Genomic DNA, 24,793 nt, shown 5'->3' with positions numbered 1-24,793 from the left:
TTTATGTCGATTATGTCGAAAATATGAAGCTAAAAAAAATGCTTCCAAAGTTTTAAAAAAATGTCTAATAATGCTTAGTATTCACTCAAGGATTATTTTAATTTAATTTTTTTTATTTCATTACATGCAAAATGTTATTTAACATTATTCCACGTCAAAATATTTTTAACATTTCTTTAAAAAAACGCGCTTAAGGAGTAAAATAGCAGCTTTAAAAGTGAATATATTTATTAATGTTCTTTAAATTTTTAGTCTTTTTTGTTTTAGTTAAAAATTTACATCTTCATTTAAATATTTTATCAAATTTCACAAAGTTTATAAAGTGCATTGAACACAGGGTTGAATTGTTATAATCACAGGTTAAACAGCGCAGCAACATTTTTTTAAGAGTGACGTAGTAATTTTTATTGTCAGGCCCTTAAGGGACAGAAGTTCCAATATTCAGTTAAGTTAATTTTCAAAATTCGTTCAGGTAAATGATATACTAACTATAAAGTACTTCCACGACTTAAGAGTGTTTTATTCAAATGTTCAACTATTTTTTTTAATAAATATTTTAAATGAGTATTATGCGATAATGATAAGCAAAATATTATACTACGATGTTCCAAATAAATAAACACCCATTCAAAATTTTGTCAACTAAAACATAAATCTATTACACACTAGATATATGCAAATTTCGTTTCTGTTTCGAAATTTTAGCTTTCATTAGTTTAACAAAATCATTAGCAGCAAAGAAATAATGGTTTCATAAACTTTAAATGTATTTTATTAGCAAAGGTACACTAGCGTGCAAAAGGCTTTTGGTCAACTGTGGAAGACATTTGATGCTATGCTTTCTTTGTAGTTTGTTCCCATTGTTATATTAATCTGACCAACGCATATGCTACACTTGTGTTCGGAATTTTTAATATTCTTGCTATTTAATTGTAAATGTAACCATCTTTGGATAAAACTTGAATATTCCTCACTTTTATATTTCTTAAGAACAAATTCTACAAGACAAATTTCAATGTTAAATTAAAGGTATATACATATAAAATGCAAATAGAACTCTGTTAAAAATAATGCAAAACTTATTTGTTAAAATTTCATTTTAACTAAATATCATTATTATAATCAACAAAATTTATCCAATACTTAATTTGATGTACTGTGTGCCAAAAAAAATTTAAACACCATGAATAACTTTTGATTTAATGATCGGATCTTAACGTTCTAGGACTCAATATTAATGATTTGAGGGGGTGACTTCAAATATGTTAATTATATAATGCGTACGATGTTTTAAGTCTCGAAATAAGAGACAAAAAAGTGCTTTCTCTGAATAAGCATACCTTCTTTTCAATGGATTTGGATTTTTGACCCCCTAAATAAAGCGGATAGCCGCAATCTGGGAAATATCGTCCCCATAGTTTTGTTAAGAGAGCGATCCAAAGTTTAGACCCCTTAATGTTACTTTTACTTTTTGTGCATTTCACCATGTCTCAAGATTGAATTTTTTTTTTTTTTTGCACTCAACTATAAAATTAATTTTTTCACAGATAATAATTTGATGTACAAAATAAACTTTAGAAAATATGTATTATTTTTTATTATTTTATTTAATAATAGTCGAAAACATTTTGAATTGTAAGATACGTAATGTTTTAGGTTATTTCGAAGTTTGTAATTCTGCATGGCAAAATGCAAAATTTGGGCGAAATAGACTTAATAGTTCCTGAGAAATCAAATTTTAAATAGTCGGCTTCCTTAAAATTGGGTTTCACAGAACTATTCAACTGATTTCGTTTAAATTTTGTATTTTTCTATGCAAAATTGCAGACTTTAAAATGACGCAAAGAGAGAATTACCTGAGAATTCAAAATTTTTTAACTATTATTAAATAAAATAATAAAAACAATAAATATTTTCTAAGAATTTTTTTTCGAAAGGAATTAATTATCTTTGGAAAAATAAATTTCTTAATTATGTGTAAGCATTTTTCAATTTGCATAAAAGTTCTCTAGATACAGCAAAATACGCAAAAAGAAAAATTAACATTAACTGTTAATGACTGTTTCGAACTTTGGATCATTGTCCCGGCCAAATTATGGGGACCATATTTCTCAAATTGCTGCTACACCCTATATTTCTAGGTTCAGAAATCCGAATCCGTTGAAAAAAGGGTATGCTTGTTCAGTGAAAATACGCTTTTATGTCCGATTTTGCTACTTAAAATATTGTCTGCACTAATTAATAGCATATTTGAGGTCACCCTCTTGAACCATTAAGTTTGGACGTGAAGATTCAATCATTAGATCAAAGTTATTCAGGGTGGTCCGTTTTTTGGAGCATTGGAGCATAAAAAAAACCATTAAAACACTTTTTATTGAATGCCTGGCAGCTGTAAAAACTGTATCTTTCAAAACTCTGATTTTGCTTTCTTGTTGATTATGGAAATTGAACTATGCATTATTTTACTATATTTGGAATCAACCACTTACAATATTAAGTTTGACCAAAGATTTTTACAGGCTAGTGTATAATTTTAAGTTTATTAAAAGAATATAATCAAATTTGAATTTATTGATTTACAGGACATTTGGGAGGATCATGTTAGAATATTCACCATATCAGCTGTTGTAGGCATTTTGGCTCTACTCTTTGTTTGTATGGTTCCCTTAGAACGCTCTTTCGCTCATTGCTCTTGGCTTGTGTCAGCAGGGGTTTGGCTCTGTCTCCTGGGTGTTTTGGTGGTCTGCTCTTACAGTAGAACTCATCGTCGCACTACAGACAATGCACTTTTTGTTTACTTCGCAGTTTTTGTGTCTCATACAATGCTCTCTCTGCCTTTGCTGGTCGCTTGTGTGATTGCTGTTCTTACTGCCCTATCTCAAGTAGCTTTGGAAGCTGTTCTTGCAAATACAGATACTGGAAATTTAGAAAAACAGGTAAGTGTATAGATTATCTTATTTTCACTTCTTTTGAAATATAGAGCGAATGAGAGCAATGATTTTTATGGATGAGTTTTTGATGATTTTTTGACGAAATGATTTTTTTAAAAATTGAAACAACACGTGTATTATAGCATTTTAAATAATCATTTCTATTTTTCTGACGATTGAAGATTGCTAAAAGTATGCTGCTAAAATTAAAGTCAGCATGAAAATTTAATACGATATCTAATATGTATGTATACTGAGTGCCATAAAAGTTTCCGTACCTGGGTAGAGGAATGGAATGAAATTTTACGCGAGTCGAAACGTGCGTGTAATGTGCGTGAATTAAAAAATTAAAGCAAAAAAGTAATTTATTGAAGGAAAAAAATACAAATGAATGAAAGTTTAGAACCCTCTTAGACCAACTCTAACGCAATGCAGGATGTGATACGGTCTAGCATTGAGATACACTAATCCAGTGTGTTCCAAACTGTGGGGCGCGCCCCCCTAGGGGGGCGCGAGACTGTTGCAGGGGGGGGGCACGCAGCTGATTCCAAAATATCATTTTCGAATACAAACCAAAAAAGTCGAATAGGTGTCAAAAAAATTAATCAGAAAAACGGTTATACGTAATCCACAATCCTCGCCGCGAATTTCTCGGGTATAAATGCTAAAAAATCCATCCATACTCTTGCTGGAACGAAAACATCTTGCTTTCCCGTTTGGAGCCGAGCGCGAGAAAACATTAGACAAGCACTCGGATCATCCCGGGTATTCTCGGGGTTACTCCCGCCAAACTTCAGTAAACAGAAGCAGGCAGCAGGCTCCGACAAGGCTTATGAGCCAAGGCCGTCGTTAATTCGACGACGTTAGCGCTCATTACATCTGGTGTGGAACTATCATCAATTGCGGGCGACTGCGGGGTTTTTCAAACTCGGACGACGCGACTACACCTGGATGCGTGCGCCCAGACGAGAGCAGACACGCGGCATTTCGTTAAGAACCGTTGGTTAAACTCGACCGTTTCCACGCAGATTGTCTACAAACTCTACAAACTCGCTTTGGTACACTTCTAAATTAATATTGAGGTAAATTTCAAAACTGTTATAAAGTATTTTTATTTGATTTAAAATAATAACCCTTTTAGATGGATAAATACGTAACTGGGTTGAAAAGAAAATGGAATGAAGCAGAAGCAGACGGCAAAAGAAGAGGTGACGAAAATAGCGGAACATCTTCGCAAAATAGTTAACCTAAATGTAGAAAATATGATCCAATGTACTTATCATTTGGATTTACATGTAAAGTCATTAATGGTCAAGAACGACCAATGTGTTTGCTGTGTCTGAATACTTTGGCCTCAGACAGCATGAAACCAAATAAATTAAAACGGCATCTCGAAAACGTACATGCAGATCACGTTGGCAAGACAATAGAATTTTTCCAAAGAAAATTGGAGAATTTAAATAAACAAAAAGAAATGTTTTCAAAGACCATGTCTGTTACACAAAAAGCATTGCTTGCGTCTTATAAGGTTTCTTATAGAATTGCTAAATGCAAAAAACCCCATGTAATAGGAGAAACTTTAGTGCTACCTGCAGCTATTGACATGGTAGCTACGATGCTAGGTGAATCATATGCTGATCAACTTAAAATCATTCCACTTGCAGATAATACGGTGGGAAGACGAATATCCGATATATCTGAAGATCTTTGCGATCAATTAATAGAAAAAGTAAAACTATCTTCTTTCGCGTTGCAAGTAGATGAGGCTACAGATGTTCTTAAGGATGCACACTTGATTACATATGTAAGATATGTTGTGGAAACTGATGTTAGAGAAGACATGTTATTCTGTAAACCTATTGAAGGCAATACTACAGCAAGTGAAGTTTTTAATATGATTGATAAATTTTTCAATGAATATAACATTCTGTGGGAGAACTGTGTTGGACTATGCACAGATGGAGCTCCATCTATGGTAGGTCTACAGGCACTAGTTCGAAAGGTGGCTCCTCGGGCAAGTTGGACGCATTGCATGATTCATAGACAATCACTTGTTTCAAGAGATATGGGTGAAGATTTACTAACAGTATTTCAAGTTATTATAAGAGTTGTAAATTTTATCAAAAATAGCCCATTAAGAGGAAGGCTTTTCGCAAAATTGTGTTATGACATGGGTTCAGAATATACATCACTTCTATATTATTGTGAGGCACGTTGGCTTTCTCGTTCCAAAGTACTTCAAAGGGTGTTTGAGCTAAAAGAAGAGATAGCCATATTCCTTACTGATAATAATAGAGATGAAGCAAACTTGTTTTATGACACGAAATTCCTTGTAAAACTTGCGTATTTAGTGGATATTTTTCAAAGACTCAGTACTTTAAATAAATCAATGCAAGGGCCTCAAATTCATGCTTTTGTCCAGAAAGACAAGGTTACTGCATTTATGAGAAAATTGGAACTGTGGATAATAAGTTTGAAAAATAATAACTTTGACATGTTTCCCACTTTTAAAATTACCTGTCTTGCAGATGAAATAGAAGAAAGTAAAGTTCTTATTAATAAACCCTTGACCAGTTTAAGGGAGCAATTCTCGTTTTACTTTAAAGATCTTGACATGTCCAAATATGAATGGATTAGAAACCCGTTTGTGATTGAAAAATATGATGATTTTGGCCTTACGACAGCAGAGCAGGAAATGATAATTGACTTATCTAGTGACAGCACATTAAAGCAGATGTTTCAACACGAAAATAATATTGTCACGTTTTGGTTACGAGTAAAGGACGAGTTTCCTACTTTAACAAATAAAGCTTTAGAAATTTTATTGCCCTTTGTAACATCTTACTTATGTGAAACTGGGCTTTCTGCAGTAGCTGTCTTAAAGACAAAGTATCGATCTTGCTTAAAGATTGAAAAGGAACTGAGAACCGCGATATCTTCAATGATACCACGGTTTGACAAAATTTGTTCTGAAAAACAAGCTCACCCTTCACATTAAATTTTTATAATGTTGTATTAATGTTGAATTCTATTTTTTGTACTTTTGTAAGATTTGTTTTTATTACATTATATTATTATTTCTTAAAATAGATAATTATTTTTTATGTATTTTTATACATAATATTGTATATTATTTTGTAGCCCATTAAATAAATTACAATATCAGATGAGTGTTTATGAAATTGGATTGTTAGAAAAATTAAGGGGGGCACAAAAAATTTTTTTCGAAAGAGGGGGGCGCAGGTACAAAAAGTTTGGAAAGCACTGCACTAATCTGTTATGATGCTCTGCGGCATCTCGTTGCACAGTTGTAATCAATTAAACTCAGAGGCTACCAAATCTGCCCCCCCCCAAATGCTGATAGATATGCTCATTCGGTGTCAAATCTGGGCATCGAGCAGGCTAGGGAAGAGTGTTAAAATAGCGGAGGCATTCCTGGTACACCTGTAAGTAGCTGAGCATTGTCTTGTTGAAAATGGTTTCTGGGAGATCTGCATAGATGGCAACACACATGCGGGAAACACCTGTTGCGCACGAATCAGTAGGCTGTCTTGTTGCTATGAATCAATATTAGGGGTGACCGTGTGTCATGTACAATGACATCTCATAGCATCTCACCAATTGTAGAAATAATGTGCTGTTGTACACGTTTGATGAGTTCACCATGGAGCCTTCACATTCGTATACGATGATCATCGCTACTCAAATTACATCTGGATTCATTACTGAAGATCTAGTTCCAGTCGGTTGAAGTCCAATCGTGACACCACTCCAAACGAAGGCTACGGTAGCCTGAACAGTAGCCCGCAGCTTCTACAGCTGGTGTGATGGTACGGGGTTGGATCACATTAGACACACTATAACTCCAAACGTTGATCGCCGCTGCCATGGTAGCACAGCAGTACATGCACGACATTCTTTAGGTACATGAACTACCACTCATGACAGGGTTCCCGGGACTCATATTTCAATGAGACGATGCTCTGCCACTCTCAGTAAGGGTGTCACAGGAATGTGTCCGTCACATTACTACCCTTCCCTGGCCTGCTCAATTTTCCAATTTGTTAACGGATGAGCATATCTTGGACCACTTGGGACGGCGAGTTGGACAGCTTTCAAGCTCAGTCGATTTAACAGTTTTTTTTAAATTTTTTTTTACTGCAACCGTAGACCGAGACACCGCAGGGCAACATACTGGACATGTATGCCTCAATGACCGACTGTATCGCATCCTGCATTTGTTCTAGAAGAAGATAGTACTAGAAACTTCTATAGTTTGTAATTTTTCCCACAATAAATTATCAGTTTGCTTTTATTTTGTTAAAGACTTATTCATATCAAGACTGTAAAATTTCGTCTATTTTAACTTTAATAAAAACTTTTTCTAGGTGAGCTAATTTTATAGCACTGAGAGCATGAAATTATGGTTTCATATACAAAAAGTATAATATTAGTATTTGTATCTATTAATGCTGTGCAAATTGTTACCTAGACTAGCGAGCATAGCATTTTGCTACACTTATTCTAATAAAATCAAAACTGATTTCTCAGATCTAGTTTTAAAAGTATAATGGAAGCAAGTAAAAATGATTGTTGAGCAAAAATGATTGCTTCTCTTATTGATTCGGTTTTGTTCTCATTTAATTTAGAGTAAAGAAATACATAGGATTCAATACTTAACATGACTATAGAGCTATGTTAAAAAATTAAAAAGGCATAAATACAAAATTGTATATTTTGTGCACAGACATTTCCATAACTTTCGAAATATTTATTCCATGAACTTTGTTTCGATTTCATTCTATTTGGCTTAAAAAATGCACCGGTAATAATACCACATTTGTCTAGATACTGATCCGTAAATTAGAATAAACCAAATGTTGTGCTTTTTACACTTCGCATTCACTGAATTTCATATAACTTTCGAACTATTAGTCCTATCCATACCAAAATAGATACTCCCCCATTCAATTGGCAGGTAAGGAATTTATCTTTGCTCCTTGATTTTTTTTGTTCCCTTTACTTAAAAAACAAAAGTTACAAAAGTTAAATAAAAGTCAATGATATGAAACTGAAACTTTTTTTATTTATATAGTAAAACTTTTTATATTAATGGATATTTTTAAACTTATTTTTTAAGAAATGTGTTTTAATGATAAAATATAAGTGATCCAAATGATGATCATACTTTTATAAAACGACTATTTTAAAGAATTTGAAAAGAAACGTAAATAGTTTTCAAAGGAATTTTTCACTCTCCTTTTCACGAAGTTAGAATGTTTGATGAAGGTGACACATATTACATGAAGGGATTAAACTTAAAATATTTACTCTTTATATTAGCTCAATTTTCGATAATTATAAAGGATTGTAAAAAGAATTTTTTTAAATATTATTTAGGTAAATGTCTATTTATTTAATAAGAATGACATTTTTACCAAAACGAAGCAACATTTTATAGTTTAGTTAAAATGAAAAATTTTGCAAAGTTTTTAAATTTTATAGAGGACATGCATCACACGTGTAACTTGCTAAGAGTTAAATAGGAATTATTTCTGATGGGAGCAAAAAAGCACCCTGAATAACTTTTGATTTCATGACCCTATTTCCACATACTAAGACTTAATATTAAGGGTTCGAGGGTGTCCTCTCTGCTGACCAAACTATTAAGAACATATTTCTCAGATTGCGGCTGCCCCCCTATGTTTTGGGAACCAGAAATCAACTGGGTCATGTATTATATTACAAGGTACTACTGTACCTTACTAAAAGAAATAATTATAAGTCAATTAAGAACCCCACAATATGACTTTATAGGTTGCTATGTATGTATATTTATAATAGTGCATTGAATAGCGTTGAAATTAAGGAAATATGAGGTTAATATACACTACCGGTCAAAAGTTTGCGAAAATTTTGAAATCTACGAAAAAATGGTCTAAATTCAAATGTTTATAGAACTGCGAAAAATCAGTCAAATTGCATGCAAATTTGATATGTTCTAAAGTGAATCCTCTGCATTTAGTTACATATGAGAAAATTGCAATACTTTGTTTTTTGCGATCAGAATCCAGCTTTTCATCATGGGTTGTTTCTATGGTGAAAAAAGTTGCTAAGTTTGAACACTTGCCAAACTTGCAAAAAAAATTTTTTATACTTTCTGTTAATGGAAAATAGTTATATGAACCGTTCTGTGTAAGCTCTCTAAATTTCAAATCGTTTCGATTTGTTTTGACGAAGTTATAGAATTTTGAAAAACATGTGTGCTTTTCTCGATTTTTGAGCATTCCACATATGCAGTCTTTTGGTCTATACCTCTTCTACCAAAGAGCTTTTTAATTTCAATGTTTTCTATATTTTCAAATAATTAATATTTATTATAAAACAAATACTCTTATTCATTATTGTAACTATTATTGTTTATATTTATTGTTTATATTTATTGTTTATATTTATTGTTTATATTTATTGCTTATATGTATTAGTTTTGTTGTGATATTTTTACTTTACATTAAATTAAAATAAAAAGTTATAACAATAATTACATAAATAATTCTAAAAAAATATCAATAGTATAAAAAATTTGCCTTTTTACTAAACTATTTTATTTACAACAGGTCAAATATTTAACATATTCTTATTCGTATTTTGTACTTAAATAAATTAACATTTAAATCTTAGATTCCTCGAACCATCCACCTTTTGCTTTTATTATAGCCTTACATATGCGTGGCATTCGATCTAACAAACCATTAATCACTTCAAGTGATATAGAGTTCCATTCCTGTTGTAAAATGTCCCATAACTGACTTCGATTTGAAATATCAGAGCATCGTTTGCAAGAACAAACAAATTTTCGATGAAATGTGATATTGTTTTAATTATATTCATAAATTCTTTGTAATTACAATAATGAATAAGAATATTTGTTTTATAATCAATATTAATGAGTTGAAAATATAGAAAACATTAAAATTAAAAAGTTCTTTGGTAGAAGATGTATAGACCAAAAGACCACATATGTGGAATTCTCAAAAATCGAGAAAAGTACACATGCTTTTCAAAAGTCTATAACTTCGTCAAAAAAAATCAAATCGATCTGAAATTTTTAGGGCTTACATAGAACTGTTAAAATAACTATTTTCTATTAACAGAAAGTATAAAAAAATTTTTTTGCAAGTTTGGCAGGTGTTCAAACTTAACAACTTTTTTCACCATAGAAACAACCCATGAGGAAAAGCTGGATTCAGTTCGCAAAAAATAAAGTATTGCAAGTTGATCATATGTAACTAAATGTAGAGGGTTCACTTTAGAACATATCAAATTTTGATGCAGTTTGAATGATTTTTCGCAGTTCTATGAACATTTAAATTTAGACCATTTTTTCGTAGATTTCAAAATTTTCGCAAACTTTTGACCGGTAGTGTATTGTATTACTGCAGTGTCTTATATCTCCCTTTAAACCATAATATTTAAACTGGACCACGTATTATATTAAAGAGTATTAGTGTACCCTACCGGAGAAAATAATTATAGGCTAATTAAGCGGCCCACAATGTAGCCCTATAGTCAATAATCTGTCGAAAAAAGGTGTATTAATTCAGTGAGAGGACGTTTTGGTGTTTAATTCTGCAACTTAATATATCGTCTGCACAAATTAATAAGTCAATTCAGGTCACCCTCATGGACCATTAAGATAAAGTCCCAGTACATGAAAATCCAATAATTAGATCAAAAGTATACAGGGTGTTTTGCTTACTTTTTTTACCCATTGACCATATGGTGTAGTTAGAAACTGATAAAAAAACAATGAAGGTAATGCATTAAAATGCATAATATAATAAAATGTAAGGAAATAAAAGCTAAGCATATTTACAGTGCTAAAAAGTAGGAATAATTTATATTCACAATTGTAACATTTTGTTTATTCACTCCTTTTCATTGAGCTACTTTTAAAGAGAAATTAATGTGGCTCACTAAACAACATTTGATAATAAATATACATTTATGTTTAATTTTTAAACTACGTAGAAAATAGTTGATGGTTCGTTAATCTTTTCACGCGCTGTACATCAACTTGGAACAATTTTCAAATAAAACAAATTAACATTTAAATGAATTATTTTGTAATCCTTTAAGTTCACACTAAAAGTACTCAGCGTAAATATGACTCCTGAGGCATTTATTTAAAAACAAACAAATGTAAATTTTACCATTCCAAAATCCATAAAGATACTAATTTTAGTAACTCGCTTTAGTGCATGCGACATCATTGATTTCATTTTAGGTTATTACTTTTCAGCATAATACTTTTTATGTAAATTTCTTTGTGCAACAATAATAAAAATGGAATACGCAACCTTATTTCTTTTTTAAGTTCAATACTTCCATAGTCGTTTCTGCATTCATATTTATTTCCAGTTCGCCTATGTTAACGAATATCTGAATTTTATATGTAGATTTCTCTTTTACATAACAAATGGAACTCCCTTTCGTATTTAATAATGAGGATTTCATTCTTTATGTGATTGGATTTGGATGCAATTTGTCGATCTTTCCCCGACATCGAATATTTTGCAACGCACTGAGCAATGTTTAAGGAAAAAAACGGCATGAATAAATAGCTTGGCAAACTATAAAATATTCAAGCAACGTTATTTAGAGATTCATAAAACTTGTATTTTATTTGTTTAGGATTCGGTTTTAATGGAATTGCAAATATTCGGATTAGGGCATAATTTCAGTGAAAATGAACATAAATATTAACTGAGATATCCTTCTGATTATCGAAGAATAAAACATTCTTTCTCGGCTAGTGCTGAAGGGATATTAAAATTTTAATTTTGCGATACATTGTCAATTAATATTTATATTTCCTGACATATAACGATATTTTTCCAATTTAACTAATTTAGAGCCGCGATGGCTCAGGGGATAGAGGGTTCGCCTGCCAGTGAGGCGAACTGGGTCCAAATCCCAGTCGATACGAATTCCGCATCCGGCTTGCATCGACCACAGTGCTGACATGAAATATTCTCAGTGGTAGACGGATCATGGGTTAGAGTTCCCCTGCCGTCAGGCCAACCATGGGAGAATCTCGTGGTCTTCCTCTCCATGTAACGCAAATGCGGATTAGCTCCATCTAAAAGTCCTCCACAAAGGCAAATTCCTCCCAATACTCGATCCAGGAGTTCCATTGTCTTCTGGATTGGGTTCAAAATTACAAGGCTACGGAGTTGAGCATTAGGAGTCGTAAGCCCATAAAAGTAGGTCGGCTGTTTAACGACGGTTATAAAAATAAAATTTAACTAATTTATAATGTTTTTAAAGTCTATAGTTTGGTCTCCTAAATGAAATTTATCAATACTCACGATAATACCATTCAATAGATAAAATTCACGATATTATCGCCTGGAATATTTATGGTTGTCGAAAATGAGCACGATATTATTGAATTTGATAATTATCGTTATAGATTGTACTCGAGTCCTTATTGCATTCGATATTTAGTGTATTTTCGCTATTTATCATAAAATATTGGTATTCACAATATATCGTGGGAATATTATTTAATTATAGTTATCGCGATGAAAAAATATTGATATTTCCTGATATATAGCCTAGTTCCATTTTTGACAAGGAGCTCTAGTTTTTTACTCATTTTTGTTTCAGAATTTAATAAAAAATTTCCCATTCTTTTCCCTTTTAATAGGTTTCTGATTGTTCGTTGTTCTTGACCTGGGGAGCACTTAGCGTACTTTCGCTATTTATCATAAAACATCGGTATTCACAATATATCGTTAGAATATTACTTCGATTATAGTTATCGTGATAAAAAATAGATTTTTCCCGATATATCATCTAATTCTATTTTTGACAAGGAATTTTGGTTTTTAAATAATTTTTGTTTCAAATTTTAAGAAAAAAATTTACATTTCCCCCCTTTTCAATAGGTATCTGATTGTTCCTTGTATTTGACCTGTGAGACACTCAGTGTGCTTTCGCTATTTATCCTAAAACATTGTTATATCGTGAGAATATTATTTCAATTATAGTTATCGCGATGAAAAACTATTGATATTTCACGATATATCACCTAGCTCTATTTTTTTACAAGGAATTCTAGTTTTTTACTCATTTTTGTTTTAAAAATAAAAAAATGATACAAATATATATATTTTTAAATCGAATAGGTTGCTGCTTGTTCTTTGTTTTTGACCTGCGGAACATTGATTGGATATTTCCATAGGCGTACTACAGATGCATCCCATGATAAGACTTTCGCTGGTACACGGTTTTTTATTGAATCTAGAATTAAATTGGAATATGAAAAGGAGCAACAAGTAAGTTTTAATTCTCAGAGCTATATAAAAATTTAGTTTTCAAATTAAATAATATGATTGTAAATTCAAATTTGTGTTGAAAAACATTCCTAAGTAATCATTTTCAAAGCCTAACATTAGATGTTTCAATAATGACAGGTGATTGCAGAAATTTCTTAGGGAGAGAGTACAGTTTACGGTGTTCAACTAAATAAACAAGTTTACTTATTATTAAAAAATTTCAAAATTAATTACTAAGTTCACCAATTAGATGGTAATACAAACAGAATTTTTTATTTATTTATTAAATATTTTTGTTAGAACTTTTTTATTTAGATGCGATAAAAATTATCAGTATTATTTTGTATGTTCATGTTTATTAAAATTATCTGTATTATTTTTAACATATTATAAATAAAGATACTTTCCATGTAAATATCTTAGCAACGGGATGAAATTAATATTATAATATGTAATAAGTATTATCTAGATGTTATTACTTAGAAAACCATACTGTAATAACAATTAAAAAATGTGAATACATGTTAGGATCATTCTGTGATCCGAACATTTAAAATTTGAATAATACAAGAAACTTTAAAAGTGTGAATGGTGTATGTTACAAAATTTTTTTAAAGAAATGTTATATGCCATAAAAAAATTTTGATCAAAATTTTTCATCTCTTTAGATTTTTTATTCATTTTGATTATCACTAACTTTAACTATTTCTAGAGCTCAAACCATAAGTAAGAAATTTAATATCTGCCTAGAATACACAAATTAAAATTGCGTTATAATAAATTTATGAAATCATTGCAGATTTTAAACTTAATAACCTAAACATATTCTCATAATTTACTTTAATGTTTTGTAAAGTTTTGCTTATAAATTATTTAATAAATTAACATGGCATGGGAGTAATCTTAACCAGTTAGTTTCAAAATTTCAATTCAAATTACTTAATAAATTAACTGTCTGACAGCAATAAATATTGATCGAATTTCGTTAAAAGTTTTATGTCTGTGTACTTTATTTGCAAATGTAAATCATTATGGAATAGGAGGGAGTAAAACATATAAATCCAGTGTAATTTGAGTTTCTCAAACAATTCCCATAATATTACAGAAATATTTAAAATCCAAGTTATAATTGTTTCAGTAACTTCGCTTTAAATATATTTATTAAATTGGATATTTTGTCAAGATAATGTAACAACATATTTTTTTTAGTTTGTTATGTATTTATTAAATTTCATGACTTTAATTTAAATAATATTAGATGCTATTCTAGTTTTTTCACTGATGCCACATTTAGAAATCCCGCTTCGATTTTAGTTAAAAAATAAGAGGGTTTCTAATTTATCTGCAAAGTTAATAGGTACCATCAGAAGCAATTTGGTTTTATTTTAATCATAATAGTCCCATACTAAGTAGTCTAAAAACAAAACTATTTAGTACCGTGGTTACTTAATTGATCCAGTAATAATGACCATTAGTGAATTCACCAATTTTGAGTTTCTTCAGCGAAATGATTTTTCATGCAAATATTCAACAAATGCAAGATAGAATGACAAGAGGGATCATTTGAACGTATTTTCAAGTTTGCAATTCATTTTTATGCTTGGCGATATTTAATAATAATAATTATTATTAGCAACGTTTAATAAATCTTTTTATAATTAACATTGTTTTAGCTACAGATTTTAACACTGTGTCCAAATCCGGGACAAACCTGTTTTATCATATACGGTTTAAATTATCTTCTAAATCTACTGTAAAATAATCACAGCTGTCTGTTCATCTAATTAACAGTAAAGTTTGTGATAAAGAGCATTTTTTACCTTTATAGTTTTAAAATCGTTTACAACTAGTATGGTTAAAAAACATGCTAGCAAAACTATGCGTATTTTTAGCCATTTACAACTGGCTTGGTTTCAAAACCGTAAAAAAAAAAAGAAATTTAACTAGATATTACAGTCAGGCCATTCGTTAGGTAATGGGTGTTGCGGTTAAGTTGTGTTTTATCAAGAACTAGGAATTTAGTTGAATTAGTTTATCTGGATGTTTTCCTTATCCTAAGATATGAGAAATACTAGACTTTTTGTATTAAAAGCTTTATGGTGTTTCTATCTATGCGTGAAGGAGAGTATTACATTGTAATAGTCCAGGATCACAAATTGCGGAGTGCATGACACTGAAAGCTCTTCCCGTGTTGATGGGTATAGAAGAAATGCTGTTGTGTCCACCCTGGGACTCGATCCCCCATTCTGTCGGCCGTGAGATTGACTGATTAGCCTCTTCGTCTTCGGCTATAATATGTACCCAGCTGCAAAAAACTAAGTGCTTTCATTAAGTGGGACTAGTTGGTGCGATAAAATTCTGGTTGCGTAATAGTATTAGGCGAAAACAGTTAATAAATGGTTTTCATCCACCGTTAACAGTTTGAATAACACCTTACTTACGGTTATTTGGCTGTTATGTTTGAATATGGCAAAATAAGAATGAAATAAATCGTTATTTAACCATTTCTTTTGGAAAATTTCTTACAGTGTACTTTATCAGATAATTTCGGGGAATCGACCATATGCAATAAAGCACTTTAAAATATAATCCCCCTCGAAAAAAATCCCATTAAAAATTATTTATATTTCCTTTTCTACCGTTTGAAAATAAAAAAGGTTTCTGAAACGGAGAATTATTTAGAAAGGACATAAAACCCACAAACCTTTTTTTTCCCCGCTATATCTTTCCTATTTATTTCTTTTACTGGTTCTTGTGAAATTTATTTTACTCTGGATTATGACTCTCGTTCTTGTTTCATCTAAGAAATATCTCTTCAAAATATAACCGTTGTGATTCACGAGGCAGATTTTTTTTTTATCCGTTTATGTACCTCTTGAGAAATTCTTGGTTTGTCTGTAGTAATCATCGCAGTATAGTTATGGTTTTCTATTTTGAATGCAAAGCCATGATACTTTGACAGTGAGTATGTTGAAGATACGAGGGGATTACTAGGAGCATTACAAAATGTAAATTATTTTTGGAAAAAATGTTAAGATGTGTAAGTATTTTTATTTCACATAAATACTTAAACTAGTTGAAGTAAATTTGATGTTTGAGTTTTTAATCTTATTACAAATCTATAAATTAAACTAAACCAGTTAATATAAATAATGACATCATAACGCTAAAATAGTTTTCTTTGAGATAAAATCTTTACTGGCGTTGAGAATGTTCCAGCTTCGTTCACGAAAAACGAACATTTATAAAATGCACGTCACTCTCTTTATAAGCTTGAAAGATTGTTACAGTGAATTATAATCCATAGGATGTTATTAATTGAATTACTTAATGAAAGAAAAAAAAAGTAGTTTGAATGTCTCGGTAAGTTTTTTATTGTTTTTTATTTTTTTGCTTTTGATGTGAAAATATTGAAAACATATGCTTTTTTTTTACTTCTTTTAAACTCTATCGTATATATATCTAACGAGTTAAAAATATTTGATCTCATTCTAGTGAAGCTAGTGTCTTTAATTTGATTTAAAAAAATTGACAACTTTCTTAAATATTATAGTGTGTCAGTTCAGAGGGAAAAAAAGCAATTTTTATTTATTATTTAGATATTGAAAACGTTACTTAAAAAGAATAATAAATAATTGATGAACTCTTTTTCTTTCAATGCTCAACCTATTAACTTTAGTTAGTGAACTATCAGTTGGGAAAATTTGTTGGCCACTCTTTTGGGGGTACCCTATTAAGTAGGCCAACGTTGTTCCCACAGTAAGGACAGATAAGTACTAAAAGTGAAGGAACATCCATGCCTTGTCCGGGATTTTGAACTCAGGATCTTCTTGATATGCTGTCAGATCCCTAACCACTACGAAGTCCAGTCGGCATTATCAATGAACTATAGTAATAAGTTACTGAATAATAAGTAATGAACTGAAGTAATAAGTTATGATCAATAATTATTTGAAATGCAAACATATTTATAATTTAACTGCAATTTACCATTATTATATTTTTTCAGCCATGGTGGCTCCGGGGATAGAATGTTCCCCTTCCAATGAGGTGAGCCAGGTTCGAATCCCAGCGATGGCTGGTCGATGCGAATTCTGGAAACGGCTCGCCCCGACCACAATGCTGACGTGAAATATTCTCACTGGTAGACTGATCATGGGCTAGAGTCCCGTTACCGTCAGGCGAACCGTGTTAGATTTTCATTGTTTTCCTCTCCCTTTAACGCAAATACGGATTAGTTCCATCAAAAAGTCCTCCATGAAGACAGATTTCTCCTAATACTTGATCCAGGAGTCTCCTTGTCTTTTGGATTAGATTCAAAATTACAAGGCTATGGAGTTGAACATTGGTAGTCGTAAACTCGAAAATTGAGACGGTTGTTCAACGACGGTTATTAAATAAAATAAAATAATTATTTTTTGGAATTTGAACCATACATTATAAAGGATATGTTCATTCAGTTTTAAAAGATCAAAAATAGTAAAATTCTGCATTCAGCATCATGTTTGTACTACAGTTATGTACTAAATCAAAAATAATTTCAAAAATCAATAATTCTATGTTTTTAGTATTTTTTAAAATCTAATTACTGAATGAAAATTAATATATTCTTTACAAGGAACTCTAGCATTTTTTTTTCAAATAAGACGTGTCTTCATCCCAATTCAGTATTGAAATTAACAGAGCAACCAACTTACAGCCAATGCAATTGATTTGTTAAGTAGGGTTCGTCATAAAAAATTATTCAACTGTAGAAGAAAACGTTTCTGTATTTTAAAACAACAGTGGATTTAATTAAATGCTCTCCGCCACATTACTTATAACTTCTATTGTAGAGCTTTTTTTCAAGGAATCAAATCTTGAAAATGTTTGATATTTTTCAAAAACAATTTAAATTTCAAATGAAAAACTTTCAAATTCAATCTTAAATTCTCGGAACTTTCGAAATACTTTAAACTTTCAAAACTGTATTTTTCTCTATAAAATGCTTTTCCTATTTCTTCAAATAGGAGTCTTCAAATAATATCAATTTCTTTTTCAGAAATTGATAGTTATTTAAAATGCTTTTCTAAAGAATATCTACTTATCTATGTATGTAGTAAAAAGTTAAATATTCACGAATATAGTACGAATATATTTTTTTTAACAAATTTAGTTTTTTTAAGTAAGTTTCATTGATTACAGTTAAGTAAATTAAATTGTTTGGTATTTTATTTTATCTATTTTCATATGTTGTATTAATTGCTTGATATTTCATACTTTATGATTGTTTGATTCATTAATTAGGAATACCTATTGTATTTATTTAAAATTATTTATGCATGATTGTGAAAAGTACTTAATCATAGTTCTGAACCGTAATCTTTCTCTCATTTTTAAAATAAGTTTTAAAACAATTTTAATTTCATTTCTTAATGTTAAATCAGTACTTTTTTAAAATTATTTTTGCCAAATAAGCAGGAATTTATTATTTTAAATTGTTTTTTTAGAAAAAACTTCGTTTTACAATTATTAGGTTTGGAAAATTACAAGGATTTTTTTTTATTTTTAAAATTATCACCGAGCATTACAAAAAAGAAAATCACAATTTTAAAATTTAAAACTCTTAACTAGACAATCAGCTTTCCTTGTTAAAATTATTAAAGCTTTTTTTCTTCAAATAAACGAATTTTTGTTAATAATCAATATATAGTAAAATCTCTGACCAGTGATCCATTGTGGTTGATGCGTGTGTGACCTGTGTCAAGAGACAAGCTGCTTTTTGAAATTATTTAAAATTAAAAAGTTTACGAAATAAAATAAAAAATTTAATTAAAAATAAATCACATATAGTTTTAAACAATAAAATTGTCTTATTGACATGTATATGCAATAAAACCATAGTATTAATATACAGTAAAACCCTAAAAAAGTGATCCTTTGTGGTTTATGCCAGTGCGGCTGGTGTTAAGATGTAGGCTGTCATTTAAAATAATAATAATGTAATAACAGGCCGAGAGTTCGTGGGTTCGAGCCCCGCCAGTAAAGTGGCTGATGCACGTTAAATCTGTCGAGTCGCAAAAGTCCTCCATGTTCCCATAACAAATCAATACCTCTGGGAGTACTGGATTGGAGATCGATCGTTCTCTGATTCAGGTCAAAATTACGATGAATGAATGGATGTATGGTCCGTCCTATTAATGGCGTGGCAGAAGTCGAATTCCTGGCAATAGATGGCGCCCCTGGAAAACAAGAACAATCGCATCCTCTTTGGTCGTTAAATATAGTTTGGCTATGCGTGTTATGAGATTTAACTTCTTGTAATAAAACTTCATTCAATAGTTCCTTAACTACAAAAAATTTTACTTTAATATCATAATTAGGCCTGGGATAGCCTGGTTTGTAGGGCAGTGGGCCCATGTCCAAGAGTTCGTGGGTTCAAGCCCCACCGGTCAATAAATGGCGACTAATGCACGTTAAATCTGTCGAGTCTTAAAGTATTTCAAGTTCCCATAGCAAATCAATACCTCTGGGGGTACTGATCCAGGAGTTTTCTTGTCTTCTGGATTGGTTCAAAAATTACACTGCTACCGAGTTGAACATTAGTAGTCGTAAACCTAAAAAATTGGGCCGGCTGCTCATCGACGGATATGAAATAAAATAAAATTCATAATGAATATTTGAAAAGCCAAAAAAATATAATTATAAATGATAGAGTAATTATTATAAATAATAAAGCAATTATTATAAATGATAAAGTAATTATTATAAATGATAAAGCAATTATTATAAATGATAAAGCAATTATTATAAATAATAAAGCAATTATTATAAATGATAAAGCAATTATTATAAATGATAAAGCAATTATTATAAATGATAAAGCAATTATTATAAATGATAAAGCAATTATTATAAATAATATCTTAGTTTAATAAGTTATTCATGTTTTTAGGAACAGCTGTTGTTGAGTGTTATACCCGCATACATCGCTGCTGAAGTGAAAAGAAGCATCATGCTCAAAATGGCTGATGCCTGTCAAAGTTCAAATGCCCAATCAAAGCAACGTTTTCATGAGCTCTATGTTCAGAGGCATAACAATGTCAGGTGAGATTCCATCCACTCATCAAAACTTCCTTTTAGCTCAATTGTAAACTGGTAGTAAATATATTTCATCAAATATATTTCACTACGTTAAAATTCCATAATTATATAAAAATTTGAATTTGCGTATGCCGATTAATTTATAGTTTTTAATCAACATCTGTTAAGTAATTTTTCTAGTACGATAGTTAATTAAGATACAGTTTAAACAGTTATTTTTTTCCTTGAACTTCGATCAAACAGTATAATAGAGTCATTTTTAATTATAAAAAACATCGTTCTGAAATTGAGCCGGCTTTACCAGTGTTTACCTAATGGAAAGCTTATTTTTAATTCGCAATAATTTTAGATATTTTTATAATTTAAAAGAAATTAACTAGAAGTTAAGATTAAAAACACAGCTTATATCGTTAAAGATTTATCCATTTTAAATGTGTATTTTTGTAGAAAAAAAATTTAAACTATAGATTGGATTCTTAATTGACATTTTAATATCTTTTTTATACCATTAGAAAAACTCTCGATTTTTTTCGATTCGAAGCAAAAGTTTAGGGAACAGTTATTAACTTTCATATCCTGCGTTGACAAGAAGAGATTATTTTATTTATCGTATTTCTCAATGAAACGATGGTAGTCACGATATTAAGTACCAACTGATTGTTTAGTTTTTAGTTTATTTGAGATAAAAAAAAAATACTCATAACTAAAAGTAATTACTTTTTTTTAAACTTAATGCTTAAAGTTCTTTATCTCATTTTCCAATCGCTACGTTTTTTTCAACGAAATTCTTTTTCTTTAACTATTGAAGAGAATCGTTACTCTGTTGCTATGTTATTATAAAAAGTAATATTAAGAATTATAAATAGTACTAATTCAACTAATTAAAGCGTCAGCTAAGGATATTTATTTGTCATATGAACTTATGAATCATAAAATAAATCATGTATCGTATTAACGAATTTGCAATAAACTAAAAATTTTAAACTTAATTGAGTGAAATATAGCAATACATCTTAATAAATTTTAGTAGAAAAAAATATAGCAATTGTACTTTATAGTATTATTGTACTATACGTATAGCAAAAAATATAGTATATACTGTTAATACAGAGTGTCTTCAAAGTATATCTTGAGTCTTTCCTAAATGCAATTATGAAGTTCAATAAAATATCTTGCCACAATTTCATTTGTGATATTGAATGAAATATAGCAATACATCTGAATAAAATTTAGTAGCAAAAATATTGTATGTACTGTTAATATAGAGTGCCTGTAAAGTATGGAGAGTATATCTTGAGTCTTTCTGAAATGAAATTGCGAAGTTCAATATAAATAACTTGTCGTAGTTTTATTTGCGACTTTCTGATGAAATTATTGTACGATGGTAACGGGTTGCTAGAAATTCTGGTTCTCAAAAATGTAATTCTTTTTACCACACAATTAACTACTAAACTGAACTACTAAACTGACTAAACTGTAAAACTACTAAACTGAAAAGTTAATATAATTAAATAAATGGTTTTTAAGCCATGATCTAAAGTATCACTTTAAAATTACCCAACTGTTCTTCAGAATTGTCACTCATTTCACAGTTTATTTCATAATTTTAAAATTTTCATGTCTATTCCGTTTACCACAGAGAACAGCAATAGACCTTCCGCTTACTTAAAATGACTGTTTACTTTAATGGTTAATAGTGGTTATTTAATGGTTTTTCATTTATTTTCCTAATATATTTTTCAATTATAATGAGTAGAAAAGGGTCATGAGTGATGACTTCAAACTTTTGTTTAAAGTGAACACTAAACTTAAACATAAGGTCTCGGTTTTATCCCTCTTTAGGAGGTTAGTGGAATTTATTTACATACATATGTGGCTTTCTTTGCAAAGAAAAAAATGGCTTAGTTCTTTTCTATTTTAAAAATTTATAAGCACAATTTGGCGAAAGAAATCAATCATATATATATTCAGTGTATCCATATATATTCGTCTAGTAGTGAACTGATAGTAAAGACACGGTTCTCAGTAGAACACCGAAGTCAATCATCATTGTCTGCGGTCAGTGAGTGGGTGGGTAACCACTTTGATCATCCTGAGTTGGGACCGAGGATGTGCTGTACCTCGTTAAACAGTTCTACCGTAAAATGCTTTACTTCGCGAGTAGGTCGCCAGACTACCAAAGCAGGGGAGCCATCTTCTCTTCAGAGGATCAAATTGCTGTAGCATGTCTTCGGATCATCCACAGGGATGTTTCCCAGAGAATCGCCAATAGTCCATTGTGAGGTTCTATTAGTGCGACGTAAATAAAGTACCTACCTACCATATACACTCATGGACAGAAAAATTAGCGCACCAAGGAGGAATCGTCAAAATGAAACGAAATTTTACATACGTAATGACTACTTTGATATAAGTAAATGGTTTGAAATCAAAGAAAAACGATAATCTTTGATTTTTCTAATCATTTACTTATATCAAAGTAGTCATTACGTATGTAAAATTTCGTTTCATTTTGACGATTCCTTCCTGGTGCGCTAATTTTTTTATCCATGAGTGTATATACAGTGTTGCTGCACTTCAGAGGGGTTAGCGGAACTGCGATACTGCATGGCAAAGAAGTTCCCTAAGATTTATTGCAAGTTAAAAAATTACATATTATTAGAACCTCCCTTTGCGGCTGGCTGTTGTTCATCCGTTATACGCTCTTTAGAGTAGAGGTAGCGGGTTCTACATGTTCATACTGTTTTTAACTATTTTGTGCAGTCTGTTCTTCAATATGACAAGATACAAGTTATTTTTTGCATTATGCACAAGAGCCTGCCTTTTTATCAAAACCAAATTTATTAATTGTTACACATCCAGGATAAAACTTTGATCCGAACCCGTTAAATCCATTTTCAATAACGTTTCGCGAAAAGGCGAGATTTCTTTTCAGGGAAGCCCCTGTAAAAAACCATATTTAAAAAAGGCATTATAGTTCCAAGAATTTATTTCTTAATTTATTATTACGCATGCATATGCAGGCTTGTGTGCTTATTACAAAGTACGATTTATTATAAGCCTTAAAAAAGTTGAAGAACAGATAACACAAGAGAAGAAGATTATCAAGTTCGGGAAGAACATTACCAAAATGTATCTATTGTAGCTTGGAGGTAGCAACCTCCAACTTCGAGACCAGCCGAATATAGCCAGAAACACTATAAATGCTATCATATTCTGCTAGTTTTAATCATACTTTTTTTCAAAGTGCAAATTTCTAAGCTTTATGTTTGTTTCTTAATTTAATTTATTATATTATGATATAATTTTACACTAAATATTTTAACTGAAATTCTAAAAAAAACATTTCTGTTTTTATTTTTAGCATACTTTACGCAGATATAGTGAACTTTACTCCTCTGTCGGAACAACTTTCAGCATCAGATTTGGTTAAGACTCTGAATGAACTATTTGGCCGCTTCGATCAAATAGCTCAAGTAAGTCATTTTCATAATACGCAATTAGCACTTTTATCGCAGCAATGACGCGCCTTTGTTCCACAATCTGTACTTAAGAGTTCCCCCGCAGCACTAAAAATTAACAAAACACATATTTCTTTAAAAAATTTTAATTTTACTTTAAAAAATAATAATTAATTGCATTCATTAACCATATTCCCTAATACAACAATAGAGCACGAATATTCTTGGAAGACGAGTTATCTAGTTCATCACAATGAAAAAGTTAAACCTCAAATATCCGAACCTATTTTATGTAACAGTCATTATTATTCCCATTTAAAACTATCAGTGGTGTAAGAATTCAATTTCGTAAAGAAATTTTCTAGAACTCAAGTAAAAAAAATAATCAAGAAATCAACTATTAAAAAAAAACTTGTGAATGCATTTTAAAACGAATAGATGCATTAGCGTTCATCACTTTAACATCATTAATGAGAATATATTGCCAATTTTTATTTTCTTGCACCAATTTGTTATTAAAAAATTGCACCATTACTTTGCCTTTCAAAATAATATATTAAGTTTAATGGATTTCAATGCTATTTGTGTAGCTTGGCTATAAAGATCGAATGCCTAAAAAAAATGAAAAGCAAATAATAAGTCGAAAATTTCACAATTCGGTATGATTGATGCTGAAAAAGAGGTATCGAATTTCTCATTATCTTGTCTCGAAAATAGGAGACAAGTAATTCCAAAAGTTATCTTGATATCACCAAAAAGATAAGCGAAACTTCACTTTAGCTGTTAAAAGGGAGGCACGTCGAAGAAATTTTTGTTCTTGCAAAATTTATGAGAAAAATTGCGTTTTGCATATTCAGAAAATTACCTAAGGTGATGACAAGATGCAGCTAAATAAAAAAATGAACGTAATGGTTTCTAGATGCTATGTAGCATTTTATTCGAAAACATAAATTGGAAGAAATCGATTCAATAATGG

General features: G+C 30.5%; 1 protein-coding gene across 1 annotated transcript in view; it reads left to right on the top strand.

Moving 5' to 3' along the window:
* Ac76E (adenylate cyclase type 2 Ac76E) overlaps positions 1 to 24,793 on the top strand; it is a 187,062-nt gene that overhangs the window by 96,443 nt on the left and 65,826 nt on the right. The window contains exons 3-6 of the mRNA XM_016069209.4: positions 2,583 to 2,936; positions 13,124 to 13,273; positions 20,208 to 20,359; positions 23,721 to 23,832. Of these exons, the coding sequence (XP_015924695.1) occupies positions 2,583 to 2,936; positions 13,124 to 13,273; positions 20,208 to 20,359; positions 23,721 to 23,832 (768 nt within the window). The remainder of the gene's footprint in view (positions 1 to 2,582; positions 2,937 to 13,123; positions 13,274 to 20,207; positions 20,360 to 23,720; positions 23,833 to 24,793) is intronic.

This window comes from Parasteatoda tepidariorum, chromosome 3, assembly GCF_982258835.1.
Source record: "Parasteatoda tepidariorum strain Cologne lab strain chromosome 3, Ptep-v5.0, whole genome shotgun sequence".
Taxonomy (NCBI): domain Eukaryota; kingdom Metazoa; phylum Arthropoda; class Arachnida; order Araneae; family Theridiidae; genus Parasteatoda; species Parasteatoda tepidariorum.
Note: the sequence above shows the minus strand (reverse complement) of the source record. Positions and strands in the feature narration are given on the sequence as shown.